Raw genomic sequence first — 18,854 nt, 5'->3', positions numbered from 1 at the left:
GATAAAAGTCTGTTTTAGTGAGATTATTGATGTGAGATTTCAAATTCAAACGCAGGGTTTAGCAGCTGTGATTCCTTGCAAGAGGCGGTTTTTTTGTGCCTTTTGATTTGAAGTCGGTGCTCAGCATCTCTCGCTCGGATCTTTGATCAATAATGCAGGACGTTACGTGACATCCAAAAGTTGATATGATCAATATTGAGCTGATGCCATCGGCTGGTGAGGAGAACTGTATCAGCAAAATATACTTAAAGTATAAAGTAAAAGTATTCATTTTGAAGCATATAGACCCTTTCAGAGTGTTTTAATATATAGCGTAATATGAGATTATATTTTACAATGCACACAAATCTCTACATACAATTATAATGTCATCAGTGAGTTATCAACCAAACTGAGAAACTTACAAATATGTATTGTTATTATTTATTTTTCTGCACGATTCAAACACTGAAATTCAAAAATAAAGAAACATAAGAGATATAATATCACAGTAGAGGAAGAGGCAACAAGCCAACTGGGCTTATTTGAAGCCTACATTTAATATAATATTTAAAATTTTGCAAAATTACAAACATTAAATGAAATGTGCAAAAATCAGACAACTAAATAAAAGGAAGGAAAGAAAGAACATACGTTTTTAAAAATTATGTATATATACTTTTAAATTACACTATGCAGGTTAATATAAAATAAATGTAATTAATCATACAAAAAAACTTCAGATTTAACAACAGTGGCAAAAAAAAACAGTAAAAGGAACAAAATTTTTCGTTTTTGTGCCGATGCCTCGCGCGTCATGGGGCGTTTTATTTTGAAAGCGGTGACCGGATGTTGTGACTGTGTTGCGTGACGGCGCTTTGACGCGGGTGGATGCGGCGCTGCAGTGCGGACAAACAGGCTGGAGTCTGACAACCTGACACCTTACGGACGAAGACAGACGAGCCGGCCCGGGTCCAGCCTCACGCGGCCTTTGTGACCTGCTTTTGTCCCGGATCTGACTCCCGGATCTGGTCCTGCTTGCAAGGGAGGATAGGTCCGCACCATCCCATCCTCCTCCTCCTCCTCCTCCTCCTCTTCTTCCTCCTTATCTGCAGCAGCGGCGGAGTACCGGAGAGGAGGACCCGGACCTGGACGGCGGGTTTTAATGCGCGCTGCTGGGGGCGTCACGTCTGTCCTCGTGTCTCTCCGGACTCGGTGCGTCCCGGTCCCGCAGCGGGTCTGCTCTGCACGGCCTGCGCACCGACCCGGTGTGGTTTGATAGGAGGGTGGTGGTGGTGGTGGAGGGGTGGGAAGGAGGGGTGGGTGGGTGAGGGGGGGGGGGGGGGGCTGTTAGAGGAGAAACAAATGGTGGTTTAGTCCTGCGGGAGACTGAGGCCCAAACCCCGGCCCATCTTCAGAGGAACGGTGGGTTTTCTGGACCAGGACGTTTTGTGCCGAAATAAAATCCCAGATGAAGATTCCCAAAAGGCGGAAAAGGAGCGGACGGTGCGCCAGGTAGGCCTGATCCGGACTAGGTCTAGCCCGGACCATAGAGATCAGTGTGTGTGTGTGTGTGTGTGTGTGTGTGTGTGTGTGTGTGTGTGTGTGTGTGTGTGTGTGTGTGTGTGTGTGTGTGTGTCCCGCAGTGATGCGTTAACGGAAGTGAATGTATTGATCCGTATCCGAAACGTTTGATCTGAATTGTGGCCTGATGATCTTTTTTTTTGGGGGGGGGGGGGGGGGGCAGGACTGATCCGGGTTGTGTGTCTCTCTGTTTGCTGATCTCTAAAATTCATAACTCGGGTTAGTCCGGGCCAGATTTATTGATCAGCAGGATGCGATATGGTGCGCATGCGCAGAGAGCACCCATGACTGTGCACTGCAGAGAGGAAGGATAGAATATGGGTGATGCAGAGAGAGAGAAGGGAGGGGAGTGTAAACCAACCCTGGACCACCGCCGAAGTTTATTTTGTGTTATTAAATGAGTAAATATATGTTTTGTTAACATGAAGAACAATACTTATGTGACGTGACACATTTATTAGACTTGAAATATGGAATAACCTTTGAGCTTAATGACAGATAATGACAGCAAAAAGTCAGATGGTCAGAAATTAAAAACTTAATTTAACTTTAGTATTCATTTTCTGACAAATTTTGATATTAGTGATTAGAGAGTTGATTATTTGTTGTTAATATTTGCTAATAGTTATTATATATTGTTGCCAGAGCAGCAATAATATGATGGAAGACAAGTTAAATATGCAGGTTTACAGATATGACATAACTTTATTTATCTATATATAATATATAATATGATGTAATGACAAATACATTATTGCATATGATGATCGCCAATAAGACATCTTCACATACATAGATATTCATAACCTAAAAACCATCAAACAGTAAAAGAATAAATCAGATTTAAAAATGTCCTGGACATTTAAAGCTAAATTTATGTCTCATTTGATGTAATTTGATGTATTAATTTGTTCTTTACACAATATTTCTTTATTTGTAGTTAATAGTTGTTATTTCTAAGATTCACATTATTTATCATGAGATAATTCAACACATTATTTTGTTTTGGGATTGTGGCACAAACAGTTTTTCACTAATATCGGTCTTGAATTACACTAAAATAATTACGTTAAATTAAAAATAATTTAGATTAAAGTATTTTTTAAAAAGCATTACATTTACAATATTTTCTTTTTCTTTTCTATTTTCTACGAATATGATGGCGGAGTTGGACATATTTTGCATTTAAATGTGTGATTTGGTTTATAACTGCTCGACCCTGCAGGTGTATCTGAGCAATAACCAATACGCATCTCTTCTGTGTTTATTATTCTCTTTGTTGCTCCATCTGATGTCAGATTCACCAAAACACTTTCAGTATGAACCCGTGTGACCGGATGACATCATACCCTTTCTTCTCTTCATTGGATGAAATGATGTGAGAGTCTAACGTTGTAATAATGTGACCCCAGTGGCGTGTTAGCTGTTAGCTGTTAGCTCTCCAGCTGTAGCTCGTCGTGGCGGCCGTAGAGCAGACCGGCGTCGAAGGGCCCCGAGCAAAACGCTGAGGCGGCTGAACCGGAATTAGTTCATGTTGACCGGCTCCTTCAGTCCGAAGTACTCCTGGTTTTTGAACCCTCGAGTTCGGCGTTTCAGCCACCGCCTTCTTGGTTTCATTTGCAACCAGTGAACAGAAGCGACCATATATAGACTACTGAAGAGCGAAACTGTCAATCACAAGGTCGCCCCGCCCTCAAGCAGCCCCTCTTTATGGTCTGTTTGACTCTAAATGACCATAATTTACTAAATGACCATCATATTGTATAAGAAGACTTGAAACTACTGATTGAGACCATAAACTCATGTTTACTGAGGGAATAAATCTAGAGAGAAGTAGAGTAATTTTCTCATAGACTTCTATACAACCAGAGGAGTCGCCCTCTGCTGGTCAGTGGAGAGAAGGCAAGTTTCCAGACACTTCCACGTTGGCTTCGTGAACTGAAAACACCCTTAAAGGGTTGAGTTTGTAAGAAGCAAACATGGACTCCCAACTCCGTGGCAACAACCTGTCAATCACAAGGTGGCCACGCCCTAAAACCTGCTTTATAGTCTATTTCTCTCTAAAAGGGACCATAATTTACTAATTGAGCATCAACTAAAGAAGACTTTAAACTAGCGGTTGATGTTTACAATGTTTACCGAGGTAATATATATATAAAGAGAGAAATTGGGTAATTTTCTCATAGACTTCTATACAACCAGAGGAGTCGCCCCCTGCTGGTCAGTGGAGAGAAGGCAAGTTTTCCAGACACACAACAAACAACAAGACAAACCACAATGTGACGTTGGTCCTCAGGCCTGTGGAAAAGGTCAAAGGTCACTAGAAGCTGGAGTTGCATGTGAACTAACGGTGTTTTGGTGAATGTGGCTTCATGTGGCGAGAGGTCAATAAAAAAAATGCCGAGGTCGACGATGTTTGCCGCTTGGGGAAGACGAAGCTGATGTTTGTTCTTTACTTCAGGCCTGTCACCTCCATGCTCCGCCCCCACTGTGATGTCACTGTTTTGGGCCTGTGTGTGTGTGTGTGTGTGTGTGTGCAGGTCGGACGGCTGCAGAGGTCAGCCGTCTTCCTCCTCCTCCTTCTCCTCCTCCTCTTCCTCCTACTCCTCCTCCTCCTCTTCTCCTGGTTAACTGTGCCCTCTGTTTTGGCTTGTAGGCTAACACAGGAACAGGAAGGGTTTTGTCCCGCTCAGGATTTGTTGTAAGCCGTCAGGTTTTCCGGGAGCTCAGAACTATGGTGAGCTTTGACTGACTTCATCAGCTCAAAACTGGAATGATGCAAACCCGGCTTCTGGCAGAGCACCCTCCCTCCCCTCCCCTCCTCCCACCCCCCCTCCAGTAACAGACTAGTAGATTTGCAAGTGAAGAAGAGATGAAGATGAAGATAAAGAAGAAGAAGAGCAAACTGAGGTTTGAAGGTCGAGAATGTGTCCGTCAGGATGTGTCACTCTGATCTGCTGCTGAGACGCTGCTGGACCTCAGAGTTTCTCTCTGTCACGCTGATCGTACACTCCGGTTATCAATACACTATAATACTACATATGTGTGCTCGATACTCTGTGGTAATACTCCCCTGGATGTTCATATACAGTTTCACAAAATATGAGATGATGCAAAACAGATGATACAACATAATGCAACACTGCTCAAAAATATGATACGTATAAATGCATACAATATAATATGTTATTACAATATTAAACTATGCTGCGGTCAGTCAGTACTATAGTATAGTATATATTATACTGTGTAGAATTTACAATATATAACTATGGTTTAATAATAATATTAAAATTGACATACAATATATTGCTATACTGCTGTATTTACAAATACTATTTTATAAGATATGATGTACAAATACAATACTGTAAACTGTACACTATATACTACATGATACATTATACATGCAAACCTATTTTCTATACTACATGTGTACAAATACTATACTGCAACTGCACTATATAATCAGATATTATGTAAAGATATGCAACACTTAACATAGCATCATTTATATTTGATAATAACATCCTGCTTTACTACTATGCTAGTGTGCAAATACCATATTATGTCATCAATATAGCTGTATTATACATTGCTAACCCTTTCCATATAATATACAATACTAATGTATTCTATTTTAAGTATACTTTGCTTTACAACAATACTTTATACGACCATGTCTCTTCTGATTGGCCGGTTGTTAGACTTCCAGTTGCAGTGAATTCAGAGAAACTCTGTGGTCCCGCCCTCTGCAGTGATTGGCGGCTCAGCAGTGTGTTGAGGCCTGCAGCAGGTTTCACTACATCTCCAGTGTTACAGTGACTCCCAGCTGCTGGTCGCTGGTCAGCTGATGATGATGATGATGATGATGATGGTGCTGCTGCCGCTGCTGCTGTTGTTGCTGCTGCTGTGTAACACAGCTGTATCACTGCAGGCGCAGAGAAGCCTCCTCCCCTCCTTCCCAGTCCGTCCAGTCCTCTTGCCAGAGCTGGTCTGACTGGAAAAAAAAACCAACACAGCGAGACACTCTCCATTGAATCCGCAGTCCAGCCTGAGCTCTGCATGCACTGATGACGGCCCGTGGCATTTTGCATGCGAGAATACAGCATGGTGTGGGGATACTGACATGCCATCACTTTGAAACTTCAAATTCTCCCCTCCCCCCCCAACGAAATCCAGCGCGAAGACGCTGGCGAAACCGATCACGTGCAGACGGTGTGTTGGCGTCAGAGCGGTTCAGTTCGGGTCGACGGCCTGCGGAGCTGTGAGAGGGATGCTCAGTAAGACGCCGAGGATCAGGGCCACCTCGTTCTCTTCATGGTCGTCCACGTCTGACCCGGCGGCGGCTGCGGCGCCATAATTAGCTCAGTTCAAATCAATTAATCAATCAATCTCTTTATTATTTGCCAATGACCCCCAAAAGAAAAGTGGCAAAGTAAGGATTTTTAACGCCTTCACTTCATATGATAGTCAAGATTACAGCACTTTTAACGGCTCGGGTCTGACAAAATCAAACCTTGACCCAAATATGTTAATGCATTTGGGGTTTTATTTCCCCTGTAGTCGTCTTCTAAGGCAGCACTCACTCCCAGGCCGCTGGATCTCCTGCAAGCTCCTCCAACTCCAACAATTTCTAACCTTCGACCCAAAACTCATCAGGTTATTTGAGTCGACCCCCTTTTCATTTATGCTACGCTTGTTGGGAGCGCTACTCGACTTGGGAGTGTTCACTATCTGCCAAGTTAAACACCAATTATTAGCTTCTTAGACAAAATAAACCCTGATACCCAAATAACTAAACAACCTGAATCAAGAAGAAGACGACACATGCGACAGTACTTTTATTTGATGAGTATCTTTAGAGAATTTGGCTGTTTTCTCTTTGAATATTCCCCTCCCCTTAACAAATTGTTAGAAAATGACTCAGAAAACACACGACAAATCAAACAAAGCGTTCAGTATTTCCCCCGGTTTTCCCTCTGAACCGTACTTTTAATTCCACGTGTAGTGAAATCTTCTTTTTAGTAAGTGAGTAAGATGTTCAGATTGATACTCATGTCTCTACGCTAAATATGAAGCTACAGCTAGTGGTTAGCTTAGCTGGGAGGAACAGTTAGCCTGTCCAAAATTAACGAAAAAAACATTTACCAGCTTCTTTTAAAGCACCACAATACACGTGTTGTATCTTGTTTGTTTAATCTTTGGGGCTTAGTGGCTCTTTCTTGACTGGGAGCAGTGACTTCCTGGATGCTAAGCTAGTTGAATGCTGGTTGTAGCCAAGAAATAATATGGCTCACCCCCCATGTGAACCTTTGTAAAATGAGCCAAGTTGTTTTTATACTCGGCAGGTGTGTTTCTGTCGTTGTCGGACAGAGCTAGGCTAGCTGTTTCCCCCTGTTTCCAGCCTTTGTGCTAAGCTAATCTAACTGGCTGCTAGCTGGAGCTTCATGTACGCGAGAGTGTGCGTTAACCGGAACATCTAACTCTCGGAGAGGAAAGAAGGGAAAAAAGATTTTTTTAAAAAGTAAAAACAACAGGTTGTCAATCACGGTAGTTTTATTCGTAGTTTTTTTAGAGCAGTGTTGTAGTTCAGGTGGGACTTGTTGGGACTTGTTGCAGCGCCGCGCTGACTGCTAGCTCAGCTGGTTGACCTCCAACCAGCAACCGTTGTGACCTCTGATGGTCCGGTGGCGTTCATGCAGTCGGGTTGAGAGCAGAGTGTCCGGCTGCTTCCTCTGCACTCATGATATTTGCTCCAGTTACTGCAAATACCATCACAAACCTGAACCCCAACCCCTCCCCCCCCTCTCTCTCTCTCTCTCTCTCTCTCTCTCTCTCTCTCTCTCTCTCTCTCTCTCTCTCTCTCTCTCTCTCACCCCCCACCGGCCTGTAGCCTGATCCAGCTGAAGAATGGCTTTCTAATGGCCTGCCAGCCATCTCTAATGCCTGTTGTCATACTGGACCGCTGTGACCGTGCCCATGCAAAGCACAGGGCTGTGGTTGCACTGGGAGCCTCCCAGTACCAAGATGATGTGTTTAACTTACTGACTGTTCTGGCTTTCTCCCTCCCCCTCCTCCCCCCACCCTCCCCCATCACAGATAAATGGCTCTTTTAAGCTGGGAGCTGCTCGTGTTCTGTCTGGCTGGCAGATGCAGTGCCTAGTCCCCGGCCTCCAGGACAACGCCAACATGAACGGGACGTCCGAGCAGGCCGACATCCTGCCGCCAAACTGCATGGTCAAAGACCGATGGAAAGTGGTGAGTCAGGAACCCTCCCCTCCTCTCCCTCCCCCCCCCCCCTCACCCCCCCCCTCCCTCCCTTCCTCCCCAGCTCACTTTACAGATCCTACAGAGATCCTTGCAGAGCTGTGGAGTTGCAAAAGCTTTTGATTTTCTTTTCTTCTTTATTTTTTTGCTATATGTGTACATGTATATTATTTGTTTTTATTCTAACTAACTCTTATTTTAAATATTTATTTATTTAAGTGTATTCACCCGTTTTCAAAGTCAAAGTCAGTTTTATTGTCAATTTTTACACTTGTGCAAACATACAAAAGATTGAAGGTACGTTTCTCTTCTGTCCGACATGAAGTGAATAATAATAATAATAATAAGTGCAAAAAGGTTTAAAAAATGTTAGAAAAAGAGAGGGAAACATAAGCATTTATAAACAACATGAGTTGTATTTTAGCAGCAGTCAGTCAGAGTTTAGCAGCGTTGTGTGTCGAAAGATTTTTATTTCGATTTATGTATTTAAATTAAACAAATGACAAAGGAGCATAATCGACAGGAAAAGCACAGCACTTGTTTTATTCTTTACCTTAAAATATGATATACATGATACAATACCATATTCTAAATGTCATAGATATTTCTATATTTATGAAATATAAAGAGATTTGTAGGTTATAACGATATGTAAAGATAATAAAACGAGAGGTTGAATCTAACCAACAGAAACGCAGAAAATGTCAAAAACCTTCTGCAATTTTTACTTCCACACAGAAAGTCTCCTGGTCAAACTGCTGCCGTTACACTGAGAAGACGTCAGAGTTTCAATCGCACGTTCACCGTGAAGTCCGGTTTCACGTCACTTTCCACGTCGTCACACTGCAGAGAGAAGAATCAGGACGATTCAGAAGCCGACATTGGACCGTTGGACCGTCCGCGTTGACCTTTTTTTAATATTGTTTCTCTCAAAGTCACAGTATCGCGGCGCGATGCAACCGGCAGGAATCTCCACTGCTAGAAATCTGAATAATTCACAAGCCGTTTAATGTTTTTAAGCGCAATGAAATGCGGAAATGTTTAGAAACCGAATCTCAAATCTCACAATGTTGAAGGAGCCGGAAACCTTGAAAGCGTCTCTGCCCTCGTCTCCATCGCCGCCTGCACACAAGACTCAGATGGTGATGAAACACCGACTGATCATCAGGTGCACCTGTGGCCGGAGGCACCACGAGTCATGTGACCTCTAGTTAAAGGGATAATGCATATACATATATGGAATTCATATTTTTTTTAAAAAGACACTGCTGTGAACCTTTTGAGCTCCCTTTGGCTTCTGAAATAAGAAGTTATATAATGCGGCAGCTCCTGTCTCAGCCAATCAGATCGCAGCGCGGAGCCTGCAGGCTGTTTGCACTTCAACGATCAATTTAGTGCAAAACCACTGAACCGACGAGGTACAACATGCATATATATATATATATATATATATATATATATATATATATATATATATATATATATATATATATATATATATATATACATATATATATATATATATATATATATATACATATACATATATATATATATATATATATACATATATATATATATATATATATATATATATATATATATATATATGTATATAAAATGTAATGAAAAAAAGAAGGGGAAAAGGGATAAAGTAAGGACAAAAGGAAGTGAAAAGGGAAAGAGGGGTTAAAGGGGTGAAGGCCTGAAAAGAAGGAACGATAAGATAAGATAATCCTTATTAGTTCCTCGGTGGGGAAACTACAGGATTACAGCAGCACTGCTTACATGTAAATAAAGACTTAAAAAAATCAAGTAATATAAATAAACAGTAGAACGGTAGTAAAACAAAATTAAAAATTAAACAGTAAGAAGAATATTAAATATACATATGAAATAAAAATGTGTATAAACGTACTTAAACGTAGTGAGAAGATTGGAAAACGTGAAGAAAGGAGGAAACAATAGTGGAAGATGGGAAGAATAGAAAGAGGGGGATTATAGGAATGAGGACCAAACGTTTGGAGAAATAAAAATTGAAGGAATTATTTAAGGGATTTACTGGGTTTACTTAAAAAAGATGAATGAATGCTTTTGTTATGAGTGTGTTTTGGCGCTCTCTCCTGCAGCTGACAACGTGACAAGATAATGGGATGGAACAGAAACGTAAGAGAAGAGAGATTGGGGGAAACCAGGAGAACGAATACAGAAGGGATGAAAACTCCTTCACATGTTTTCACTGAAAAAAACCTCACGTTTCTTCTCGTTTTGAGACTCAATCTCCGTTTCATTCATTCATGGCGGCTCCAGTTTGAAGGCCCCGTAACGCTGAGGTCGTCGAAAACCGAAAACTGATCCAGCGTCTTGCCCCTTGCGTCCTTCTTTGTCCCCAGCTGAAGAAGATCGGCGGAGGCGGGTTCGGGGAGATCTACGAGGCCTTGGACCTGCTGACGCGGGAGAACGTGGCGCTGAAGGTGGAGTCGGCCCAGCAGCCCAAACAGGTGCTGAAGATGGAGGTGGCGGTGCTGAAGAAGCTGCAGGGTGAGGCGCCTTGGACGCATTTTAGATCCGAGGGCGACGGCGGCGGCGTGAGTGTTCAGCGTGACTCACTGTCTGTTCTTTCTTTTTCTTTCCAGGTAAAAACCACGTCTGTAAGTTCATTGGCTGCGGGAGAAACGACAAGTTCAACTACGTGGTCATGCAGCTTCAGGTGAGTCACAGTGTGTCCGACTCCACCCTTTTATATCAAGTCACATGGTACTAATCAAGGAAAAAAAACATGTTATACATCAAAAATAAACATAAAAATCAAGGCTACAATAATATATAACCAACATGTATGACCTCTAAACACAACTCAAACAATAAATAGGATTAGGACTTAAAGGGCTACAAATAGTAACACCATCACGATGTCGACTATAATGTTCCTGATAAAAAATCCTTCTCATCAAAATATATTAAAATACAACAACACAAGGCAAATTGAAGTACTCTTCTTTTATTTTGCCCTATAGACCTTCTCATAAAATGAAAAACAGGTATCAAAAGGCTCAAAATCGAGTGAAAAATCAGGGAATCGTCACTAAAATATGATTTAAAAAATATGAATAATGGAGCTATGAACTTGTTCTTTGGTCCACATGTTCCTGGGACGTGTGCGTCTTGTCCTGAGAAGGAGAAGTCTCTCAACGGTGAAATAACGTAACCACTTTATTGTCAGTGTTGCAGGGCTTTTATTGTGAAGGGTCTAAACGCAGACTTCAGCTCTGACGAGAGCGTAACAGTGCGCTCACGACAAAGACTGTTGTAGTTTTTGGAGTGTCGATGTCGGCGGGTTGTTTTACCTCCACTGTAGTTTCTTCCTTCGTCGCTAAGCGACCGTCTCCACATTGTCGCCGCAGGGCCGTAACCTTGCCGACCTGAGGAGGAGTCAGCCCCGAGGCACCTTCACCATGAGCACCACCCTGCGGCTCGGGAAGCAGATCCTGGAGTCCATCGAGGCCATCCACTCGGTGGGATTCCTGCACCGGGACATCAAACCGGTCAGTGGAAACCAGTTCTCCCAGTTCTCCCAGTTCTCCCAGTTCTCCCAGTTCTCCCAGTTCTCCCAGTCCTCTTGTCCTCAGAGGTCCTTTACTGAAGGACGTCGCTGTTTTCTTCCGTGGTTGAGCTTAAGATTCACACTTGATCGGAGGAGCCAGTGAGCTGAGAGCTGATGGAGTTTTTACTGTGTCAAAAGTTATTTGAGAAAATAGATTTATCGGCTATTTAAATGCCTCAAAATGTGTCATTGAGTTATTAATGATAGAACAAAACTCAGAGGAACAAAAAGTAATAACAAATGAAAACTCATCTATCCATCCATCTACTAGAGTCCTGACAGATTAATTTCTTGTTGGAGTGATGATCTAAAACACTAATTTTAAGGTTTAGGGCGGAAAAACTGTTTTAATTTAGATTAAGATTTTTTTTTGTCAAAATTAATAAATGAAAAAAAAGATTCGTCAAAAAAATCAGGAAAGCAAGTAATTCATTTAATGAACAGTATAAAATTAATAGTAATCCAATAATATTGCTTTTGATATACAACAATAATACGATAACAATATGATGAACAATATGAATCATTCTGTGTGGGAAAATACTCCAATAATGTCATCAGACAAGTTTTATTTGGGTTTAAAGTTTTTATCCGTGTTTCAAAGATAAAATGTGACCGTTGACAGTGTTTAAGTCCAGAAAAAAAAGCTGTGATCACGGTGAAGACCGTCGAGGATGTTTCACGCGCTGAGCACATTTCCATATTAATAAGCAGAGCTGGAACAAAAGCCAGAGGACGAGGAAGGTCACGGTGACGGAGGGAAGCCTGCAGCCCGTCTGCTCGGCGCCGCCGTCATCGGGCTCATTGACGCCATCCGGCTCCGTTTTTTTTGGGTCGAATCTATAAATCAAATTATATTTCCTATTATAGTTTCACATATCAGTGGTTTCATGTTCGTCTCAGAAGGAAAGACGTTTTATGTTTAATTTCCTGCAGTTTAGTTCAGTTTATTCTCCTCTGACCTTCTTTAACTCTGTTAAATGTAAATGAGTTACCAGTGAAATGTACTAAAACATCCCCCCTGTGCTACTGGACGCCCCTTTTGCCGCTGGACACAAACCCCAGAGCTCCCAGTAACATCTGGCTTTTGTCCTCCATCGACCACTCAGCAGGAACTTTACCTCGCTGATCATCCAAACACACTCCATTCAAACCGACAGGAACAAAATCAAACTAAAAAGAGCAGCAGGTGGGCGGTCCCAAAGAGCAGCGAGTGAAGAGTCACGCGGGCCGTCAATGGCAGAATTATAAAAGAGGTGTGAAGAGAAAAAAGTGTGAGTCACCGCAAAAAAAACACAAAATGTGATGTTGTGTTTGCTGCAGCAGAGTGTCAGATGAGCCGCGGACAGACACAGAGGTGCACAGATGATGATGATGATGATGATGATGATAATGAAAGAGTAACATCGCCAGTGTTTACTTAACCGGCTGTAAAAAAAAAAAAAAGCCCTCCAAATTAGTAAAAGTCATAAATTTCCTGCATCTTTTGACTTTAAAATAAATTTAACAAAATATATATATACAATTAAAGTCTCCTCACAGCTGATTTAATTCAAACAAAATGAAGTAAAATGTATTTAATAAATAAACAGCATTTCTTGAATTCAGCTCGATGTCATTCAAAACTGTACATAATGCACGTCTTTTTTTTTATTAGGTAAAGGTTGCTATTATTTATCTAATTAACACAAATCACAGTTTTTACAGTGTAGAAAAGGAGATCATTTTAGTGGGAAAAGGGTCAAACTAACCAGGAGAAAGCACAAATGTTCCTGATATCTGAAGAACTAAACAATGTGTTGGAGAAAAAGCAGAAATTAAACTGAAATCCTAATAAAAGTATTTTGAAGATTAGCTAGTGACAAGATGGCCGCCCAACGCAGTGACACAGAAACACAGAAAGGAGGCTGCAGCGTCAGACGGTCTCTGCTGGATTTGGGGGAAACAGACTGTTGGAGTTTCATATCTACGTCACTCAGACCTCTTGAGGACAAAACCCTTGAAAACCTCTTTAAACATTAAAGCTATCTGTTAGCATTTCCCGCCTCTCACAGTTTTCTGTCTCGCTTCTCGTTCCTGCAGTCGAACTTCGCGATGGGCCGGCTTCCCTCCACCTACAGGAAGTGCTACATGCTGGACTTCGGTCTGGCGCGGCAGTACACCAACACCACCGGAGAGGTCCGGCCGGTAAGACACGTCCTCCGCGACGCCGGAGGGGCGGCCATTTTGTTAACCGCTAACGTCCTGAAACGCTGCATCAGAGGAAGTATTTACATTGTTGTCGTCGTATGGAAGACCCGTCCTGCCGCCAAAATAAACAGATGAACATTCAGGATGAATAAATATAAAGTCAAGATTATCTTATAGCTGCAATTTACAGTGTTTACACGTCAGATTATCATAATAATGTGTTTGTAACACGTGATTTAGGCATTTTATCATCGATGTTAGCCATTAGCTTCTAGTTTTTGACATTTTAAATCACGGTTATGAACGACAAAAACATTACATGCTCTGGTATAAAATATAATAGAAACAAAACAAAGGAAATCTGATAAATGTTAGAAAACAAAAATAATTCATACAATTGAAATGATAAGAAATGCAGTGAAGCATTTTTTATGGTCATTAGATTGATGAATTTTTGTATTTGTTTGTTTTGTTTTGTTTGAGTAGAACTGCTCTTCCACACTACACACAAACTCCTGCGGTGTGTTTCATGGTTCACTTTCCTTTTGAGCTGCTTTAAAAAAATAAATAAACTGAATTATGAAAAGCTTCAAAAAGCCAGCAGGCCGACAGGGTGTGTTTGCTGCAATGCAGCACATCAGTTCAATAGATCGCAGACTGTTTGTCTGTTAGAAGCCTAATGTCCCCCGTGTGTGTGCGTGTGTGCGTGTGTGTGTGCGTGTGTGTGTGTGTGTGTGTGTGTGTGTGTGTGTGTGTGTGTGTGTGTGTGTGTGACACACAGTGATCGATAAGGCCTGATTAGAGGTTATTGATCAAGATGATATCAGAACAGCAGTGTCTCTGCGTGAAGGCTGCAATGGAAAAGGCTTTTATTGTGAAAAGTCTAAAATGCCTCCAGATGTTTTGATTGGTCGTCGGTCGGTAATCAGGTCGGCTGGTTTCTGTAGTTTCACTGCTGCTGTTAGCTTCTTCTTCTTCTTCTTCTTCTTCTTCTTCTTCTTCTTCTTCTTCTTCTTCTTCTTCTTCTCTTCCTTCTCCTTCTCTTCCTTTATGACGTCTCTCTATCAGAACTCTGAGATATTTTTAGATCAGCGGCTACGTGAGCTGGTTACTGTCAACTTCATCTTCTTCTATCCTCCTCTTCCTCATTCCATTGCTTCTCTCTTTTGTTTCCATCTCAACCCTTCTCCTCCTCCTCACGTCCATTTGTGTGTCTCCCTCTCCTCGTCTTCCTCGTCTCATTCCTGCTCCACCTCCTCTTCCTCTCCTCCTCTTCCTCTCCTCCTCTTCCTCTCCTCGCCTTCCTGCGGTGTTGTGTTGCTTCTGTTGCAGCAGTGAGATGAATATTTGATGCTCCTGCGTGCGTCAGTGGGCGAGCGACCTCAGGCTCCCTCTCTCTCTCTCTCTCTCTCTCCCTCTCTCTCTCTCTCTCTCTCTCTCTCTCTCTCTCTCTCTCTCTCTCTCTCTCTCTCTCTCTCTCTCTCTCCTCTCTCTCTCTCTCTCTCTCTCTCTCTCTCTCCCTCTCTCTCTCTCTCTCTCTCTCTCTCTCTCTCTCTCTCTCTCTCTCGCTCTCTCTCTCTCTCTCTCTCTACAGCTGAGTCAGCTTCTGTCCACTGATCTGAGGGGATCGTCTCCCACCCCTCCCTCCCTCCCTCTACCTCTTTCTCTCGTTCTACCCTTCCCCCACTCTTCATCCTGGTGCCTCTCTTCTTCCTCTCCATCTATTTTGTCCCTCCATCTTTCAGCAGTACTCCACCCCCCCCTATTTCTCTCTCTCTTTCTCTCTCTAACAGGAAATCGGCCATCACATGAGCGTAGTATAGTATCAACAGCAGTCACAGTATCAGTCTGCCGTTACAAATACATATATTTATATTTATATATTCAACAAATCTCATGTGCAGACGCCTCTGAGCGTTGTCTGACTTCCTGTCTGTGGCTCTCAACTCTCCGTGCATTAAATAATAATGTGTCTCTGCTGGTGATGGACCTACAGAGTGATCAGCTCATCGTCCCTCATCGTTTGTTTTCCAAAGGAAATAATCTGTCAGCAAACAGCAGACGCACACAGTATCAATCTATCAATCAATCTATCTATCTATCTATCTATCTATCTATCTATCTATCTATCTATCTGAAGAAGGGATGTCAGGTACTTGTTAGATACAGTAATTATTTGAGTCTGAACAAGAGAAGACAAGTTATTTGATTTTAATTGTATTAAGATGCTTTCCAGCACTTTGTCTCTGGTGTGTGTGTGTGTGTGTGTGTGTGTGTGTGTGTGTGTGTGTGTGTGTGTGTGTGCGTGCCCCCTCTCTCCTTGATTCCATCCACATGATGAATAAATCATGAACATCTTCCTCTGCGTCTGACGGCTCGGCTGAAGCGCGAGGCGCCGCGGTTCAGTCAGAAATCACAGTTCATATATTTGTTTTGTTGTCTAGACTTTCTAAAAAAAATCGATCTTTTAACAGGCCAAAAGAACGACTAGTGGTTCCTCTGTCATTTAATGTTTCCTTGTAGTTTTTTCTTAGACATTTAACAAAAGAAAAGTCTGAGCTCTCAGATTAGTCCCAAATTTTCTTCTTTTTTTCACTTAAGATGTATTTTATTTAAAATATCCTAACCCTCTCTCAGAATAATTGCATCATCAAGAATGTACATATTGATCTCCTCCTGCTCATGTTTCCTTTTAGCTCGTTTGTCCCTTTGTTTCCTCCAGATGGATTTTCAGACTTAGATTACTCAGAAATTGAAGTTTTTGAGTAGATTAAAGTTGTTTATGTCGTTGTATTGTATATTTTCCTGCCTCCTCTTCACAAAACTCTCTGTTTTTAAGATTATCTTTTACCTTTTTAAAAATATTTCACCTTAAATCTCCAAACCTAACCCTCTTTCAGAAGAACTGCTATTGATTTCATCTCATATACGTTAGATAATTTGATTTTAACTTAAAAAAAATACTCTGAATACTCTAAAAATACAAGTTTTGCAGTGTTTCGTCTGAGTTGTGTGATGTCATGAAGAGCTGTTTCTTTGACGTCAGTGTCGTTGATGTTCAGTCCGTATTGATCACCAATCATCACTTCTTTGTTCTCAATGATTTGCGTTCTGTGTTTTACGTTCATCGTATTATGTTTCAGTGTTGTTTTTGTTTTTTTCTTACAGTTCCTTTGGACTTATGATTTTGACGTGCATGCCTCCCGTTTCTCCGTCATCTCCATGGTTACCCAGGGATGTGAGTGGTTTCTGTAGCAACAGAGGGAGTCACGGCCGCATCACCGGCCGAACGCCGAAGAGTTTTTACCGGGGGAAGGCAAAAAAAAACCAAACTCAACCAGAAAGAGCCTGTTAGTCGCCATCAGAGACTAAAGTGCTGCTAATAATAGAGGACAGGAGAACTTTACCCACACAGCGACCAGCGCATCACAACGCCTTCATTCACCGCCCGCAGTAACAACACACACACACACACACACACACACACACACACACACACACACACACACGTGGGTTTAACTCCACGTCCACCAGCAACGCCTGTCACTAAAACAGGTTTCAGTTCATGTTAAAGCAAAAGCAAACCTCATGAGCAGTCACACAACTTTCTAACAAAAACACTTTTCATAGTCAAACAATTAGTTCAACTTTACCATGTATACATGTATGACCTTCATGACCATTTATATATATATATATATATATATATATATATATATATATATATACTGACTAAGTACAAGCTAACGATAGCGTAATGCTAGCATGTTAATATCTGACCTAAAAAATGAATTGGCGTCCAGTCAAAATATGGATATATATATATATATATACACACACACACACACACACACACACACACACACACACACACACACACACACACACACACACACACACACACACACACACAGACGTTACTTTAACATTAGCTTTGTCAGTTAGCTTCACAACACTTCTAAATAAAAAGAAGAAGAAGAAGAAGAAGAAGAAGAAGCCAAAACTGTCACTTGTTGACAAAACAAACACCCCCCCCCCCCCCGCGGTGCCGCTTTGAATCAGAACCAGAACTTCATGGCTCACGGGGCGAGTGAACGTTTCATCCTCTCTCTCTCTCTCTCTCTCTCTCTCTCTCTCTCTCTCTCTCTCTCTCTCTCTCTCTCTCTCTCTCTCTCTCTCTCTCTCTCTCTGGAGTCGTGACGCAGTTCCCAGTTGTCATGGAGACCTAAACATGTCATCACACCCGCTCAGCCACACAATAATATCCCCATGGAAACACCCTGATGCCCTCCACAGACGCAGCGTGACCCGCTGCTCGGGGCTCTGTTTGCGTCATCATTTGGTTTTAATGTGTTTGATTCACTTTGTCGACACCAGAAACACCCAAAAAATTAGAAATTGGCCTCAGAGAGTTTTAACAATCTGAACACAGAAGACATCCTCTGACCTTTGACCCCCACATCAGTTCAGGAAAAGCTCCCCCCAAAAAACTTTAAATGTACCAGAATATGATGAGTACTGAGAAGCTGTGATGAAGAGCAGTTTATAAACACGCGTGTTTTCAGTTATTATGTTTTGTTTATGAGGCTGTTTTTACACACACACGTGAGTTTAAGTTGTGTTTGTTGCTTTAAAGGGGAGCGCAAACCCCGCCTGACCTCCAGGTTATTTAAGTAAATTAAACATTAAATAAGATCAACATTTGTAACAGCGATCACGGCCCGCTCTCGCTGATCTGTTGCCTGGCAACAAGTCAACGAGCCCAAACCTCATTTTTTTATTATTTATTTTTTTATTATGTTTTTACTTTGCTGCAGCAGCAGAACGTGATTTAGAAATAAAAAATTCAGAAATATAAGATTCAGAAATGTAAGATTTAAAAATGTAAGATATAGAAATGTAAAATATAGAAATATAAGATTTAGAAATGTAAGATTTAAAAATGTAAAATATATAAATGTAGGATTCATAAATATAAGCTTCAGTGAGTTCTGACGAGTCGTCGTCTAACGTTCCTCCGTCTTGTGTTCAGCCGAGGACGGTGGCGGGTTTCAGGGGGACGGTCCGCTACGCGTCGGTCAACGCTCACAAAAACAAGGTCGGTGGGATTTTCCTCTTTAATCGGCTCAAAAAAAAAAAGTTCAATATTCTCCTGACGCCGTTCAGGGTCTATATGTGTTCATGCAACACCGGCGGCGATTGTACGAAATGCAACGTGTCGAATGGA

At 41.8% G+C, this 18,854-nt stretch overlaps 1 protein-coding gene across 3 annotated transcripts in view; it reads left to right on the top strand.

Moving 5' to 3' along the window:
- Positions 1–18,854, top strand: part of ttbk1a (tau tubulin kinase 1a) — a 40,640-nt gene that overhangs the window by 1,588 nt on the left and 20,198 nt on the right. The window contains exons 1-8 of one of the 3 annotated variants that reach the window (XM_068588655.1): positions 1,332–1,494; positions 4,220–4,300; positions 7,666–7,824; positions 10,227–10,374; positions 10,470–10,543; positions 11,238–11,378; positions 13,520–13,624; positions 18,660–18,725. In XM_068588655.1, the coding sequence (XP_068444756.1) occupies positions 4,298–4,300; positions 7,666–7,824; positions 10,227–10,374; positions 10,470–10,543; positions 11,238–11,378; positions 13,520–13,624; positions 18,660–18,725 (696 nt within the window). In that variant the 5' untranslated portion in view covers positions 1,332–1,494; positions 4,220–4,297. Of the gene's footprint in view, positions 1–1,331; positions 1,495–4,219; positions 4,301–7,665; positions 7,825–10,226; positions 10,375–10,469; positions 10,544–11,237; positions 11,379–13,519; positions 13,625–18,659; positions 18,726–18,854 lie in introns of those variants that run through there. The other 2 variants (XM_068588657.1, XM_068588656.1) reach the window with 2 other exon arrangements.

The sequence above is a fragment of the Clinocottus analis genome, unplaced genomic scaffold, assembly GCF_023055335.1.
Source record: "Clinocottus analis isolate CAN_PGR_092001 unplaced genomic scaffold, fCliAna1.0.p SCAF_22, whole genome shotgun sequence".
NCBI classification, from domain to species: Eukaryota; Metazoa; Chordata; class Actinopteri; order Perciformes; family Cottidae; genus Clinocottus; species Clinocottus analis.
The sequence above is the reverse complement of the archived record's forward strand: the minus strand, read 5'-3'. Positions and strand labels throughout refer to the sequence as shown.